A 15373-nucleotide genomic window follows, 5' to 3' on the forward strand; every position below is an offset into this window, starting at 1 on the left:
GGATGTGGGCACTGCCGGGAAGCAGCAGAGCAGCAGCTGTGTTTGATGTTCCTGCTGCAGGTGCTGAGCACCCCCCCCGGATGCCCTGAGCATGGCTCCTCAATGCCAGCCAGGTCACCACAGAGCCTCTGCCACCACAGAGCTTCTGCCACCGGCATCCACTGCTCTGCAGAAGGTGCTGGGGGGCATGGAGCGACTGCAGCGGAAGGCTGGGGAGCCCTGAGCCCCCCCTGCCAGCACCACACCACAGGCAGAGCCCCTGCAGCAGGGTGTCATTTATTTCCAAAGGTCCCTCCAGTCCTGCCAAGTTTGGTCTGTGGGGTCTGAGGGCGATCGGTCCCGTTTTGCAACAAATTGGGTCACACCAAGTTGCTTAAGATCCCAGTGTGGCAACAGCCAGGCTGGGAGGAGAGGTTGGAGATCCCGCACCCCTTCCTGCCCCATGTCCTGGTCTGTAGGAGGCTGCCCCACACTTCACCCCCTCCGATGTCCTCTGCCCAGATGTGGTCTAGCACAAACCAGCCCCACATTAGGCGTTGAACCAGCTCTGCAGGTCAGGATAGACACGGTCGCGGGGCAGGCTGGGGTAGGCGGTGCAGATGGTGCAGATCCTCTCCCTCCAGTCATCATAGAGCTTCACGCTGAACCTCTCCTGCCAGGCGAAGAACTGCCGGTAGCGGCTGGAATTCATGGTCTTCAGGAAGGTGGCCAGCTCTGCCAGGGAGCCAAAGTCATCAACGTGAATGAAGGAGTCTGCAGGAACAAACTGCTCGTAGTTGGCCCGGGGAGGGCCCAGCACCACGGGCACGGTGCCAGCCATCAGCGAGTTCCTCCAGAGCTTTTCGGTTATGTAGTCCTGGTGGATGGAGTTCTCGAAGGCCAAGTAGAACTTGGACTTGGACGTTGTTGGCAAGAGGCAGTCGTTGCAAAGCGGCTTTTTGTTTGCTTTCCCATAGATGTTCACGTGGAGGTACCTGGAGAGGTTTTTGTAGACTTGGGCTCTTTTCTGAGTCCTGTGGTAGTTGCTGACAACCCAGGACACCAAGCTGGTCTTGGTGGGGATGTTCACAGTGGCTGACTGGTTGGGCACAAGCTTGCCATAGGGGATGAAGATGTCCGAGTCCTGTCTGTAGGTCATCACCCAGTTGAAAGTCTGGTTCCATCTCGCTAGAGCTTTAGTGTTGGATGGGGACTCCAGGGAGACCCATACCCAGCTCTGCCCTGGTGGCCTCTTCGTGGGGAGATTGTCCTTGCCGGGCCGGAGGCTGGTGTGTGGGAACACCACCACATTTGCCCTGCCCAGGAGCTGCCGCTCCACAGTGAGCCGGCAGCCTGCGATGCCGTACAGCTCACGGCAAACATCCCCGCTGAGGTTGGGGACCTGCTTTGAGGGCCATTCCCACACCAGGACCACCAGTGGCTCTGTCTGTTTGGGGGCTTCTCTGAAGACCTTGAAGCAGTGGAGGAAGCCCTTCAGGTTCCAGAGGGTGGTTGCAAACAACCCAGCAGTGACCACTGCCTTCACGCTGGGTCGGCCGCACAGCAGCCATGGCAGCAGCAGAGCCCGGGTCATGCCGCTGGAATGGTTGTGACCTTCCCTGGTGACAGAACCAACGCCTGGGAGAGAGGAGAGGCCACCGAGGGCCATCAGCTCAGCTTGCCAGAGGAGATGCTGGCACCAGAGAAGATGGAGAAAGGACTTCTCCATGAAACCCGGATCCCAATGTAACTCCTGGTCCCTCCACCAGCTTCCAGCACCCCAAGGGTCCTCTGTGCACCCATGATGACTTTTGTGTCACCTCCCCCCGATCCCTAGTGTCCGTATCTCCAGGGCAAGCAGGGATGCTGGCCAAGGGGGAGTGCAGAGCTGATGGGCAGCAACAACCCGTCCCCACTGCCCCAACCGCCTGGCACCACTCCCCATGGCACACACAAGGGATGGGTGCTTGCTCCGTGCCTCAGTTTCCCCACCTGACAAACAGCTGTGGTCCCAGCCACTCTTCTTGCTCTGCTCAGGGCATGCTGAGCCTGGGATGCAGCCAGCCTTGCTGCAGCCAAGCTCCAAGAAAGGTGCCTGAGGATGTGCAGGATGGGGCCACATACCAAAGGGCGAGGGCAACCCCCTGGATCCTGCCTGAGCAGCTCCAGTGGGGCTCCAGCTGTGAACTAGGGTGTCCCTGGGAGTGACTGGAAAGTCTGGAACCCCATTCAGGGCTGGACCGGAATGTCTTGCCCAAGAAATGCCTCCTTACCCAAGCACCCTACTGCGGTGATGGCACGGGTCTCCCCAGGCTCTGGGTGCTCTCCCTGGGCTCAGGGTGATCCCCTTGGCCTCAGGGTGTTCTTCCTGGACCCAGGGTGCTCCCCTTGGGCTCAGCGTGCTCTCTCTGTGCTCAGGGTGCTCTCCTTGGGCTCAGGGTGCTCTCTCTGGGCTCAGGGTGCTCTCTCTGGGCTCAGGGTACTCTCCTTGGGCTCAGGGTGCTCTCTCTGGGCTCAGGGTGCTCTCTCCAGTCTGGGGGTGCTCTCCCTGTGCTTGGGGTGCTCCCCCTGGCCACCAAGGGCACAGGACGCTATAGCAGGCTGGGAGCTCGCAGCCTCAGTGCCCCTAACACTCATCCTGTATTTTGGGGGTGCCAGATGGCAGTGCCCCACGGGGAAAGCCGTGCAGGCAGGGGACACCCGGGGCTGCCGCTGGGGCGCTCAGCTGCAGGCACATGGGAATCCAGACCATGAGGTGCTGTCCCCGCCACAGTGCCCACCTGCCTCTGCCAGCGGTGCTGCGCTTTAACTGGTGCTGGTGGCACTGGTGGGAGCAGAGAGCAGCTGTGGATGGTGATAGGGATGTTTGGCTGGGCTGGGGATGGGCCGCCAGCTCGAGCCCACCCAGGGGTGCCTGTCCCAGGGACAGAGCTCAGCACCAAAGCTGCTTTCCCTTCCAGGTAACCTGAAACACATTAACTGCCCAAACCCTGCCAGGGCTGTGCCGGTTCCTCGGTGACTTCAAACCCTCCAGGGAAGCCGTGCCCTGCTTTCCCACGCCAACCATCTACAGTTTTGCTATGAAAAATCCCTTCCCTGCCTTGGCCCACCTTGTGTGTCCCGCTAAAATATCCGAGCTAAGTTTAGGCTGCAGCGGAACTCGGGCATCCGAAGCAGGGAGGGCTGGGAAGGTTTGCCCAGCTTCCCACACTGCACGCAGCGGCACTGGTGCTCTGGCTCGCTCTGCCCACCCTTTCCCGCAGCAGGCATGCTGCCCCTGGTTAGAGGATGCTTTGGAAGGGCCCCTCACTCTGGCAGTGCCAGGAGATGACCCATTTCTCAGCCCCTCTCCCTGCACTGGATGGTGGTGCTGAGCTCAGACTTACCCAGGAAAGGCCGGTGTGCAGGATGCTGGTGTGCGTCTGCCCGGGCAGCCGCCGGCGCTGGGCTGGGGCACTCGAGCGCTTCCTTTTTTCTGCGGTTTTGCTTCGTCCTGGCCCCACAGTGGGTCCTTCCTGCTCGCACAGCAGCTGGCACAGCCCGCTCCCAGCACTTCCCCTGTGCCGTGCCGGCAGCCACGCGACCCACGGCAGGGTGTGTGCCCTGGGGGGTGGGTGCCCCATGGCCAGGTGTGTCCCCGCAGGGTGGGTGCCCCACAGCTGGGTACGTGCCCTGGGGGTGGGTGCGTGCCCTGGGGGTGGGTGCCCCACAGCAGTGGGTACCCCATGGCCAGGTGGACACCCTGTGACTTGGTAGGTGCACAGCTCACGCGTGTACCCTGTCCGAGGAGGTGCCCGTGGCTGGGTGCACACCTCATGGCAAGATGCGTGCCCCGTGGCTGCGTGGTTGCCCCATGGCAACGTGGTTGTCCCATGGGGAGGAGCTGCGTGGCTGAGCCCTCACCCCACAGATGGGTGGTGCCCATGGTGGGTGCGTTGCCCCATGGCTGCCCCATGGCTGGGTGCTGCAGTCGGCTGTGCTAGTAGTGCTAACGTGCTCTGTGCCTAGGTGGGATGCTCTTGCCCAGTGCATGCCCCATGGCAGGCGCTGCCCTATAGCAATGCCTAAAGAAGTCTCCGGGCGCAGGTGTTGCCCACCGCTCTGTGCCTGCGCATCCTACCCCATCCCCGTGTGCTTCCCCCACCACTTCCAGCCAGGCTGTGGCTCCTTGAAGAAGGTGTGTGTGTGGCCCCACGTGGGATTTCAGTTCCCTAAAGGGGTTCCAAGGTGCAGGTTTGACACCAGGACCAAATCGTGGCTCCTTTCTGCCAAGCGCCTCTCCGGTGCCAGCTGCCACCCAGAGCCCTCATGCCCTGCCCGGGCTGTAGTTTTCCAAGGTGCCCATCCCTGGTTTCCCTGCTGGAGCCCTGGCCATGCCGGGAGGAAAGCTGCCCACTAAAGCACACCCCACAAACACACTTTTGCTGAGATAACAACATACATCATTATCATCGTTAACCTCGTTAACATTATCATCATTAACATCATCATTATTAGTACTACTATTCCCAAAAGCAGGACTGCCGGGTCCGGCTGCGTGCTCCTGGCACACACAACTCCCTCTGAAATCCTCCAGGAACAGCCAAAGAGAAAGATGCTTCTTCAGCCTGGACTGGAATCATACACTTCCTTGGTGTTTGCTGCCTCCCATGGCAGCGCTGGTGAGGATGGAGAGGGGGATCAGCCCCAGAGGCTCAGCCTGGTGCTGCCACCCAGGGCCACAGGTGATTCCCTCTTGGTGGGTGCTGGGAAGGAGCCAGCTCCTCACCCGGGAACATGTGCCGAGCTTTCAAATGCCCTTTGTGCGCTGGGATGGGTGCAGGCAGGGCCCTGCTCTCACCCTCCCCGAGGTGCCTCCCGCCTGCAGCGTGGTTGAAAACAGGATGCCAGCCTGACTCTGGCTCCACTGACTCATCTTGAAACCATCAGCTAAAGTGACACCAGCAGCTCCTGGGTGCTGCCAAGCCCTGGGCACCTGCCCTGGCCAGGATGCTTCTACCAAGAGGGAAAGCAAGCACATGCACCTCGGCTATGTCCGCATGGAGAGCTTCCTGCTGCATCCAGGCAGGGACCTGCCCCTGCCCCAGCCTGGCCACGCACCCAGCTGCATCCTCTGCTGGCATCGCTGTCCGAGCACCACATCTCCCCCAAAGCCCTGGCAGGGAAGGAGAGCTGGGGAAACTGAGGCAGACAGAGGAGCCCTGAGGCATGCACGCTGCCCCTGGACCTGGCAGGGGCACACACAGACCTGGGGTCCCAAACCTCTCCCGGGGGCTCCTTGGGCTGCTCAAGCATCCCTGGGATCTGTGCCACCCACTGCACTCTCGCTCCTGACAGCTGCCTCGATGCTGGGAGCACGGCTGGCAACAGCGGGGCGAGGGGTGGGCAGCGGCTGTGCCACCACAGTGGGGTACAATAGAGCTCTGCGGTTTCAGTGCCACCCTGGGAGCCCTTGAGGCCAACTGCAAGGCTGGGCTGGGTGTTTTTTCCTCCTCAGCTGTCCCCTGTTTCCTGTTATATATTCTCACTCTCTTTCTGCCTTTCTCCTCCTGCGCGATCGAGAACACAGATACAGGCGCTGCCGAGCCCGCAGGGCACTGCTCCCAAGGCCAAGAGCAGCCGGAGCGGTGCCAGCTGCTCGGCACACAGAGCTGCCAGCGTTGTCCCCACTGCCACCCACGGCCAGGGGGACCAGGGCTGTTCCCCGCTGCAGAGGACAGCCCCAGCCCCAGGAGTTCCACAAGGGATGCAGGATGGATGGCAGAGCAGGAGGGAGCTTTGCCCCAGTGCTTGTAGCTGTCACCCCCCCGGTGCCGCCCCAGGACACCCCAGGAGCAGGGAAAACGCCCTGGGAGATGCAGCTGGTGGGTCCGGGCATCCCGACACCATGGCGCAGGGGTGCAACAGCAGGAGCTGGAGGCACCACATGCCCCATCCCCAGGCAGCATCACTGGGTGGGCAAGGGGGTGCTGGTGCCTCCCCTGCCATTCTGCTGGCAGCAAGCAGGGCACTCCTGTGACCGTCCTCACACATGGGGGTGACCAGGGCTGGGCTCCTCGCCATCCTCCTCCTCCAACTTCCTGCACTGCACACCCACACTGCCACAGGACAGGGAGAAATGGGTCCCCAAAAGGTGTGCGTACCTCAGTCTGTGACCCCCCAGCCACGGCAGCCAGGCAGTTGCCAAGGGGATGCAGGATGGATGGCGGAGCAGGAGGGAGCTTTGCCCCAGCGCTTGTAGCCGCCAACTCCCAGTGCTGCCCCAGGACACCCCAGCAGCAGGGACAATGCCCTGGGAGATGCAGCCGGTGGGTCCGGACAGCCTGATGCTGCGGCATGGGGACATGGAAGCAGATGCTGAAATCTCAAAGCCAGGCTGATACCCAGGGCCAGCTCTGCCCAGACGTGTGGGGCAGAAGCCTGCAGCACCCATGCTGCACCATGGGTAGAAGCCTAGAATGTCCTGAGTTGGAAGAGACCCACAAGGATCGTTGAGTCCAACTCCTCCTGCACAGGACAACCTGGTAGGTAACCCATAGGCAACACCAGAGCCACCAGCACAGAGCAGGGAGCTTTGGGTGGGTGGGTGCTGCCCTCTGCAGATGACCCCTCACAGATGGAGGAGCTCGGCGATCCCGTTGGGAGATCCCCTGCGAGATGCTCCCAAGTCCATGGAGATGTGTCCGTGGGTCCTTGGGGCTGTGCTGCCCCACGGCACGCTGCTGGCCTCTTGCTGGCCCCTCAAGCAGTTCTGTAGTCATGCTGAGCAGCAGAGGAGCTGCAAAGCTCAGCAGGACCCACTCTGGGGCAGCAGGAGGGAGAGAGGCAGGAGACCCTGAGCCCACGAGCAGCTGCTGCGCCCCTCCGAGCTGGGACCCACTCTGCTGCAGGGCAGGGGGTTTACGGTGTTCCTAATGTGGGCTGGGGACAATCCACGTGCAATCCCTGGGGAGAAGCCAAGGGTGCATGCATCCCTCCTTCCCCAGGGACCAACAAAGAGCCGCTCCTGGAGCCAGATCCTGGAGAACCTGTTGGCTGAACCCCCATAGCCCAGCTCACCTTGACACCACATCTCTCCGGTGTTTCAAAGCCAGTAGCCCTCGGGCTCATCCTGGCGCAGCATTCCCAGGCTAGCACTGCTGGAAAGGCACTGGTGCCCCCCACCTGTCTCCACTCCCCGCTGCCCACCCCGCAGCCCCTCGGGAATCGCCGCCCTGGCTGGGCACGGAGCTGAGCACCGGTGCCTCTGCCCCACGGCGGCCCCGCAGCCCCCGCCTCGCCCGTGAAGTTATTGAATAACAGCGCTTTGTGGAAGCACAAGGACAGCTTTTGTGGGTGCCTGGGCAGCTGCCACAGAGCCGCCCCCCGAAAACCTGCGGTGGGCTGGAGCAGCCGAAGGAGTCCTGCACCGCTCCAGCTGCTCTTGGCCCTGGGAGCAGTGTGGGGGCATGGAGATGGTTACAGGGAGCTGGGGAGAGGAGAGGTGGCTTTGGAGAGCGGGAGTCGGGAAAAGAACCAGGAGAATGGAAAGAGGCTGGGAGGGAGGAGGAAGGAGTCGGGAAAAGAACCAGGGGAATGGAAAGAGGCTGGGAGGGAGGAGGAAGGAGTCGGGAAAAGAACCAGGGGAATGGAAAGAGGCAGGGAGAGAGGAGGGAGGCAGTAAGGCAGGAAGGAAGGGAGGGAGGAAGAAAGTTAGGGAGGGAGGAAGGAAGGAAGTTAGAAAGGAAGAAAGGACGTTATGGAGGAAGTAAGTAATTTAGGAAGGAAGTAGGGAGGAAGGAAGGAAGTTGGGGAGAAAGACAGTCTGGGGAGGGAGGAAGGAAGTCTGGGGAGGAAGGAATTTGGAAGGAAGTCGGGGAGGAAGGAAAGGAAGGAAGCTAGAGAGGGAGGAAAGGGAGGAAAGGGAGGAAAGGGAGGAAAGGGAGGAAAGGGAGGAAAGGGAGGAAAGGGAGGAAAGGGAGGAAAGGGAGGAGAGAGATGGCCTGGTTCAGCTCTAGGCGCTGCTGAGGGCATCCTTCCCCGCCCCGGGGTCGCAGCGGGGCCGCGGCACAGCTCGGTGCAGGCGGCGCTGCTCCAAGAGCGCGTTCGGACACGACGCCCCCGCGAGCGCGCGGCGGGTGCGGGTGCGGGTGCGGGTGCGGGTGCGGGTGCGGGGAGGTGCGGGGAGGAGCGGAGCGGCCGGAGCCGCCCTCGCGGCCGGTACCGAGGCGGTCCCTTTAAGGGGCGGGCGGCGGGCGCTGCGCAGCGGGCGGGGCGGGCGGCGGTGCCTGCGCGGACAAAGGCCGGGGGATGGCGGAGCGCGGCGGGTGAGTGCGGGGCAGCGGCCGCGGCCATGGGGTTCCTGCACCAGCTCCACCTCCTGCTCTGGAAGAACGTCACGCTGAAGCGGCGCAGCCCGGTGAGCGGGGGGAGTCCTGGGGTGTCCCTGCATCCCCCGGGGGGTGTGTATATGTGCCCCCCCCCCCCGTCTCTGCATCCCGGGGGCCCTGCATCCCCCGGGATGTGCGTGTGTCCCTGCATCCCCCGATGTGTGTTTGTGTCCGTCTCTGCATCCCGGGGGCCCTGCATCCCCCCCCCCCCCCCCCCCGTGTATGTGTCCGTGTGTCTCTGCATGCCGGGAGGCCATGCATCACACCTCCCGTGTGTGTGTGTGTCTCCCTGCATCCCCCTCTATGTCTGTGTGCCTCCGTTCCCCCCTGCATCCCGGGGGGCCCTGCATCCCCCGCCACCGTGTCCGTCCCCCCCTCCATCCCCGGGGGGCCCTGTATCTTCTCCCTGTGTGTGGGTCCCTGCATCCCGTGGGGGCCCTGCATCCCCCCGTGTCCGTGTCCCGGCATCCTGGGGGGCCCTGCATCCCCCTGCCACCATGTCCGTATCCCCCTGCATCCCCCCGTGTCCCCCTGCATCCCGGGGGGCCCTGCATCCCCCCCCGTGTCCGTGTCCCCCTGCATCCCGGGGGGCCCTGCATCCCCCCCCGTGCCCGTGTCCCCCTGCATCCCGGGGGGCCCTGCATCCCCCCCCGTGCCCGTGTCCCCCTGCATCCCGGGGGGCCCTGCATCCCCCCCCGTGCCCGTGTCCCCCCGCATCCCGGGGGGCCCTGCATCCCCCCCCGTGCCGGTGTCCCCTGCATCCCGGGGGGCCCTTCATCTCCCCCTCGTGTGTGTGTGTGTCCTGCATCCTGGGGAGGGTGTCCTGCATCCCGGGGGAGGGTTTGCATCCCGGTGTGGCGGGGGCTGCGTGTGTCCCTGCATCCCCGATGTGGGTGTGTGTGTGTACGACCCCTGCATCCCGCGGGGGGGGCGGTCCTGCATCCCCGGGGGTGGGTGTGTATCCCGGGGAGGAGGGAGCTGCATCCCCCTCGGAGAGCCCAGGGTGTGCGTGTCCCCCCGCATCCCTGGTGGGGGGCGATTCTGTGCGGGGCAGCAGGGGTTGCGGACCCAGGCGATGTGGGGGGACCCTGACCCCAATCCCCAGCCTCTGCCCCCCTTGGACCCCTTTCTGGGCAGCCACAGGTGCCCCCACGTCCCGGGGAGCCCCCTCTCCCCATGCCCTGTCCGTGCCCCCACTCCGATCTCTCCTGGGCTCCCAATGAGCTGTGGGGCAGAGCTGCCCCTCTGCGGGAGGGAGGGGGGCACTGGGGATCCTGGGGGGCTGCTCCTTGCCAGGGGGGGCACCGGGGATCCTGGGGGGCTGCTCCCTACTGAGGGGATCCCGGGGAGGCTGAGGGGATGCCGGGGGGCTGCTCCCTACCAGGGGGGCAGAGTAACTCTTTCCCCGTGGGTCCCAGCTGGTGTCCCTGCCATCCTCCCCGCAGCGCTGCCCGGTGGGATCCTGCCCCGCAGGGACCCTGGGCGCGGGGGTGCAGGCAGGGATGGGTGCGGGGCGCCCGGGGAGCCAGTTATTTATAGAGGGTGGGGGAGGGTAGGAGCTGCTGCTCCTGAGCTGGCAATGCTCCCTCCTCTTCCCCCTCCCAAATATCCTGCAGGCCTGATCCTGCCTGCTTTTCCTTGCCGGCAGCCCAGAGCATCACCAGGCCCTCCTGCATCCCAGTACCATCTATATGTATGGCTGAGGGGGGGGCCTGTGCTCAGGCCTTGCAATGGCAGCCCCGGTGCCCCCAGCCCGGGCGAGGGGGTGATGATCTTTGGCTGAGTCATCCCTGCTCCTTCCCCCAGTTTGGGCACGACGAGGGGTGCCCGGTGCAGGTGAGCCAGCTGGCACAGCTACACCGTGATACCCGCTGCCGTGGCCCTGCGCCGCAGCGTCAGGCTGGTCAGACCCACCAGCTGCACCTCCCAGGGCATTGTCCCTGCTGCTGGGGTGTCCGGGGGCAGCACCGGGGGCTGACGGCTACAAGCACTGGGGCAAAGCTCCCTCCTGCTCCGCCATCCATCCTCCATCCCATGGGCAACTGCCCGGCCGCCGTGGCTGAGGGGTCACAGACTGGGGTGTGCTTATCTTTCGGGGAGCTGTTACTCCCTTCGCCATGGCAGTGTGGGTGTGCAGTGTGGGAAGCTGGAGGAGGAGCCCAGACCTGATCACCCCAAGTGTGAGGGCCATCACTGGAGTGTCCTGCTTGCTGCCAACAGGGTGGCAGGGGAGGCACCTGCACCTCCTTGCCCACCCAGCGATGCTGCCTGGGGATGGGGCGTGTGGAGCATCCCTGTGTGCTGGGACAGGAGCTGCTCCCGGAGCCACAGGGGCAGAGGTGGATTCTGTGCAGCCTCTGGGACAGGCACGCCCTGAGGGTGTGCCCCGTACCTGTCCCCTACTTCCTTGTGCTCCTGCTGTGTGCAAAGCCATACAGACACCTTGTGCTCCTGTCTGCGCAGGGGACATCATCCTGCCCAGCGCTGCCCTCTCCGAGCAGCTCGAGAGCAGATCTGCTGGTGCCAGCCAGGGTAGAGCCAGGCCCCGTGCCAGAGCCCAGCCCTGGAATCTGGAGCTGGATCCTCCCCTGAGCAAAACCAACCCCGTATCATAGAATCATGGAATGGGATCCATAGAATCATGGAAGGAACCTCAAAGCCCATCCAGTTCCATCCCCTGCCATAGGCAAGGATACCTCCCATGGATCAGGGGCTCCAAGCCCCATCCAACCTGGCCTGGAACCCTTCCAGGGATGGGGCAGCCACCACTGCTCTGGGCAACCTGGGCCAGGGCCTCCCCACCCTCACAGCAAAATGTTTCTTCCTAAGTTCTCATCTCAGTCTCCTCTCTTTCGGCTCAAAACTGTTCCTGCTTGTCCTCTCTCTGCACTCCCTGATCCAGAGCCCCTTTCCAGCTTTCCTGGAGCTCCTTTCGGTACTGGAAGCTGCTCTAAGGTCTCCCCAGAGCCTTCTCCAGGATGAATAACCCAAACTCTCAGCCTGTCATGTTTCCTGCTGGGCTGATCCTGCTCTGGCAGGCAGAGGCTGGGGGATTGGAGCGGGGAGGGAGAAGCACAACCCCCTTCCTCCTGCTGGGGGGTCACCTCATGGGCCCGAGGGGGTGGTTGGTGGGCTTCTCCTGGTCTTGCAGAGGACATGTGGTGTGTGTGCCCACTGGCCCAACACTGTCTTGTGAGCTGCTGCCCTGGTGTAGATGCTCTCGATGGAGCCCTTTCCTCCTGGCAACGTGCAGAGCAGCATCCCCGGTGCCATGGGATGGGAAGCCAACAGCTCATGTGTGGCTGAGGGTGCTGGGCTGGGACTTGGGAGAGCAGGAGCCCATCCCCTGTGCTGCCTCTGAGTGCTGGTGGCCCTAGGGGGGTCCCCGTGATCCCTGGCCCCAGGAACTGCTCAGGGCACAGCAGGGTTTGGGGACAGAGGTGAGGCTCTGGTTGAGGCTGCAGCGGTGGTGGGTGCAGTGAGGCTGTGTGACCAGTGGCCTTCGGAGCAGAGTGAGGGGTGAACTCCTGACGCACAGTGCCACATGTCACCCTCTTCCTTAACAACCTTTGTCATCAGGAGAGCTTGCCTGCAGCCTAGCAAGGGCTGTCCCCAGGTGCCTCTGTAAGGTCCCATGCCCAGCCCGTGGGAGCATCGGACTCTGCCCAGCGTGGCTGAGCGGTCATAGGGGCTGCCCTGGGGTCTGGCGGTGCTTTGATTCTTCCCAGGGCAGAACTTCAGGCAGGAGCCCTGGGGGGAGGGTGTCTGAGCAGACCTGTGTCAGTGGCCCTCGGTGGAGGGAAGCCGGGGCTGAGGGTGCCAGAGGTCGGGCAGTGCTCTGGGTGTTGGTGGCAGCTCTGGGCGATGCAGGCTGTGCCTGTCACCTTGGCTTTGCTGGGATGTGGGGTGAGCTCAGCTGTGGATATCCGAAGGTGCGGACTCCACCATGACTTTCAGTAGCTGGTTTAAACCTATGTTGGATGTAAAATGAACAGGTGATCTCTCAAAAGTCACTGCAGGTGCAGTTCAGACGCCTTCTCTGTGCCTCTGCCTGCATGCTTGGGACAGGATGGTGTCTGCAGCTGGCACTGCCAGGTCTGTGGTGCTGGTAGTGGAAGCGCGACGCTGGGTTTTGGTTGGCTCTCGGGAAGTGTTGGTGGTTTGGGCTCTTTTGGATGAACTCGAGCAGAAGCTGAGGCTCTGGGTGCCGCTTCGGTGTCTTGGCATGTTGGTGGGGCACCTGTGGCGGGAGGATGGCATGGGACAAGGGAGAACCTGGCACAGCATGACTGCCTTGCGCTGTGCAGAACTTGTCTGCTGCTCCTTGGCCAAGAGCTAGGAAGCTCCCACCGTGTAGAGTTGTCCTGGCAGGTCTGCTCCTCCCTCTCTGGCCAGTGGGAGCAGAGTTGGGGGGGATCCTTATACCTCCAAAATAAGAAAGGCTAAAATCTGGGGCACTGGGGGACTCCCCTGGCTAAGGGGGTCTGTGCTGTGACTCAGTGTCCCTGTTCCTGCAGAGGCACTGCCAGGTCCTGCTGCCAGCGCTGGCTAGGGCTGAGGCCAGATCCGGCAGCAGGAATCGATCAGGTGCTCTTTGCCCCCTTGCTGTTTGCAGGTGGCGCGGGGCGGTGGTGGGGATGCCCAGGTTTGGCACAGTGGTGCTGGTAAGGCAGTGCTGGGCAACGTCCCCGTGAATCTCTGCTCACAGGGTGGCCACGGAGGCTCCTGTTTGCAGAACAATTGGTGGCCATGGAGGCTCCTGTTTGCAGAACAATTGGTGGCCATGGAGGCTCCTGTTTGCAGAACAATTGGTGGCCATGGAGGCTCCTGTTTGCAGAACAATTGGTGGCCACAGGTGGCCCAGAGGGCAGGTGGCCGTGGGCCACTGAGCCTCCAGGGCTGTGCTTTGCTCCCTGCCCGGGCTAGGGGAGCTGCAGGGCAGCCAGCACCTTCCTGATGCCCAGCTGGCACAGCACCATGGGGCTGGCACAGGGGACAAGCGGGCTTTGCTTGCCGTGAGTTCCCAGTTTTGGTGGGACCAGCCTCAGAAGAAGTGTTGGCAAACTCCAGTGGGGATTTCTTTCTCCTCCAGCTTCCCTGAGCTGCATCTCCAGGCCGTGCCCTGGTTGCCACACTGCAGGGTGTGAGGGGTGGGGATGTGTCCTTGCTGGGGGCTGGTGACAGTGGGACAAGAGAGAACGGGCACAGTGAGCACTGAGCAAAAGCGTGAGCAGAGGCAGCAGTGATGGCAGCCCCATGGTGGGGGGTGGGAAAAGACCTTGGGGAGACCTGGGGGGTGCCCAGCTGAGCGGTGACTGTCAGCAGTGTCTGGTCAGGTCCCTGTTGTGCTGGGGACAGGGTTGGCCTGGGCAAGGGCTTGGCTCGGCCTCGTGGTCTGCCCATGCTCACTCATAGCTCCAGTGCTCAGTTTCCAGCAACTGCGCTTCACCTGTCTGTGTTTCCCAGCTTTGGGCGAGGAAGTGATTATTTAATGACAATTAAAGTCTGGAGACATCTAAAAGTTTAACATAGTTTTGCCAGCCTTAAAATTCTGTTGAAAAAGTTGAGGTGTTGATTCTGCAGGAGCTGAGCAGCATCCCTTGGTGCTCTGGTGGCCGCTGGCTCCATGAGTCGTGCCGGGACCTGCCGGAGAGGCTGGCAGGGAGCAGGCAGCAGCTCTTCCTTCTCTGGCTTTGCTCGGGCAGACCCTGCCCTGGCCCCTGGGTGGTACAGGACAGTGGCTTTGGAGGCCAGGCTGTCCCTGGGCTCTGCACGGTGCTGCTTCACCTGCGTCAGGGCTGGCAGATCCCCTGCCACAGAGAGGTGAGGCTGGTGGAGCAGGTTTGGGTTGTAGCAGCATCCCTGGGGTTGCCAGCTCAAGGTTCTCTGGGCAGGTGCTCCCAGCCCCTGCCTGTCCTCCTGCCACGCCGTGCTGGCTGGAGACAATGGTTGCAGCCTCCGGGACTTTTCTGGGAGAGGGCAGGAGAGGTGGAGCAGACCTCTGGGTGGTGGTGATAGACATAGAGAGCTGCCTCTGCTTGTCTTGGCTGCCGTGTGGAGAGCACCTGGCTCAGCCACTGAAGCACACGCGCTGCCGTGGTCTGACAATGCTGGTGGAGTTGTCCTGCCATGCTCGCAGCGTGTCTCCCAGCTGCCTCTTGTGCCGGCCGGAGGATGGGCGCAGTGGGATGGCTACGTGAGGCTGGGCTGGTTCCTCTTGCTGCATCCCGTGGGTTTGTCGGTGCCTTTGGCCTGGCAGCGTGGGAGCTGCGCGTCCCCTGTGTGCGCTGCTGCCTCCCTGCAGCCCCCTGCTCCCATCCACTGACATGGCAGAGGGTGGACACAGGCGTCGTTGCTGGCCAGGTGCCCTGCCAGGGAGCCGCTTGCCTGGGGCCAGCACCCTGCCAGCAGCACCCACCAACCTCTGGCCCCCTTGCTAGGAAAATCAATCAGGATCCCCTATCCGTGCGTCCAGCTGGTGGCAAAGCTGATCCTAGCAGGCACACGTATGCCGGGCTGTCTGCGGTGGTGGCAGGCGTTGCACCCAGCGCTCACACAGACACAGGCAGTGCCCATGGCCTCATCCTGCTCGCCTCTCCAGCAGGATGGCATGGACGTGTGCCGGGGGGATCCCTCAGCTCTGCCACTTCCCAGGAGTGCCCCACACTCCCCCAGCCACCATCAGCTGGGCACAAGTGCCCCTGGGACCTGTATCCCATGCGGAGTGCTGGACCTGCACCCTCAGAATGTATGTGAGCACCCTCGCGGAGGGAGGAGCGAGGAAGGGAGTGGGTGAGAGGATGGCACAGGCCGTGCTGCTGCCTGGCACCTACCCTTCTCCCCTCCTTGTCCCTTTCCTCCTTGTCCCTTTCCTCCTCCCAGCATTTCCTTCTGAGGTGCCCAGATCACGGCCTTTCCTTTCCTTGCATCCTCACACAATCCCAAAATCATAGAATAACAGAATCATTGAGGTTGGAAAAGACCTTTAAGCTCACCCAGTCCAACTGTCAGCTCAGCCCTACGGT

The 15373-nt window shown here is 63.0% G+C and overlaps 2 protein-coding genes across 6 annotated transcripts in view; one reads left to right on the top strand and one right to left on the bottom strand.

Annotated features, from left to right (window-relative positions):
- Window positions 1-281: 281 nt before the first annotated feature.
- On the bottom strand, window positions 282-3724 carry FUT7 (fucosyltransferase 7). 2 transcript variants are annotated; one of them, XM_054084190.1, is made up of 2 exons: window positions 3366-3724; window positions 282-1672 (listed from the first exon to the last, which is right to left on the bottom strand). In XM_054084190.1, the coding sequence occupies exons 1-2, from the start codon at window positions 3600-3602 to the stop codon at window positions 530-532; spliced, it is 1380 nt and encodes a 459-aa protein (XP_053940165.1). In that variant the 5' UTR covers window positions 3603-3724; the 3' UTR covers window positions 282-529. The 2 variants fall into 2 exon arrangements, with proteins under 2 accessions (XP_053940165.1, XP_009558990.2); XM_009560695.2 differs by having other exon boundaries at window positions 282-1617; window positions 3366-3468.
- A 4498-nt stretch (window positions 3725-8222) lies between these two features.
- The window catches only part of ABCA2 (ATP binding cassette subfamily A member 2), a 40501-nt gene continuing 33350 nt past the window's right edge, over window positions 8223-15373 (top strand). For all 4 annotated transcript variants that reach the window (XM_054083968.1, XM_054083972.1, XM_054083970.1 and 1 more), the window contains exon 1: window positions 8223-8377. In XM_054083968.1, coding sequence (XP_053939943.1) covers window positions 8312-8377 — 66 coding nt within the window. In that variant the 5' untranslated portion in view covers window positions 8223-8311. The remainder of the gene's footprint in view (window positions 8378-15373) is intronic.

The sequence above is a fragment of the Cuculus canorus genome, chromosome 19 (assembly GCF_017976375.1).
Source record: "Cuculus canorus isolate bCucCan1 chromosome 19, bCucCan1.pri, whole genome shotgun sequence".
Lineage (NCBI taxonomy): Eukaryota > Metazoa > Chordata > Aves > Cuculiformes > Cuculidae > Cuculus > Cuculus canorus.

Bases quoted from the DNA above. Each gene is read 5' to 3' on its own strand.
- FUT7 (XM_054084190.1), bottom strand. From the start codon at position 3,602: ATGGGGCACCCACCCCCCAGGGCACACACCCTGCCGTGGGTCGCGTGG. The intron at 1,673-3,365 runs GTAAGTCTGAGC...CTCTGGTGCCAG, and splicing joins TGCACACCGGCCTTTCCTGG to CATCTCCTCTGGCAAGCTGA.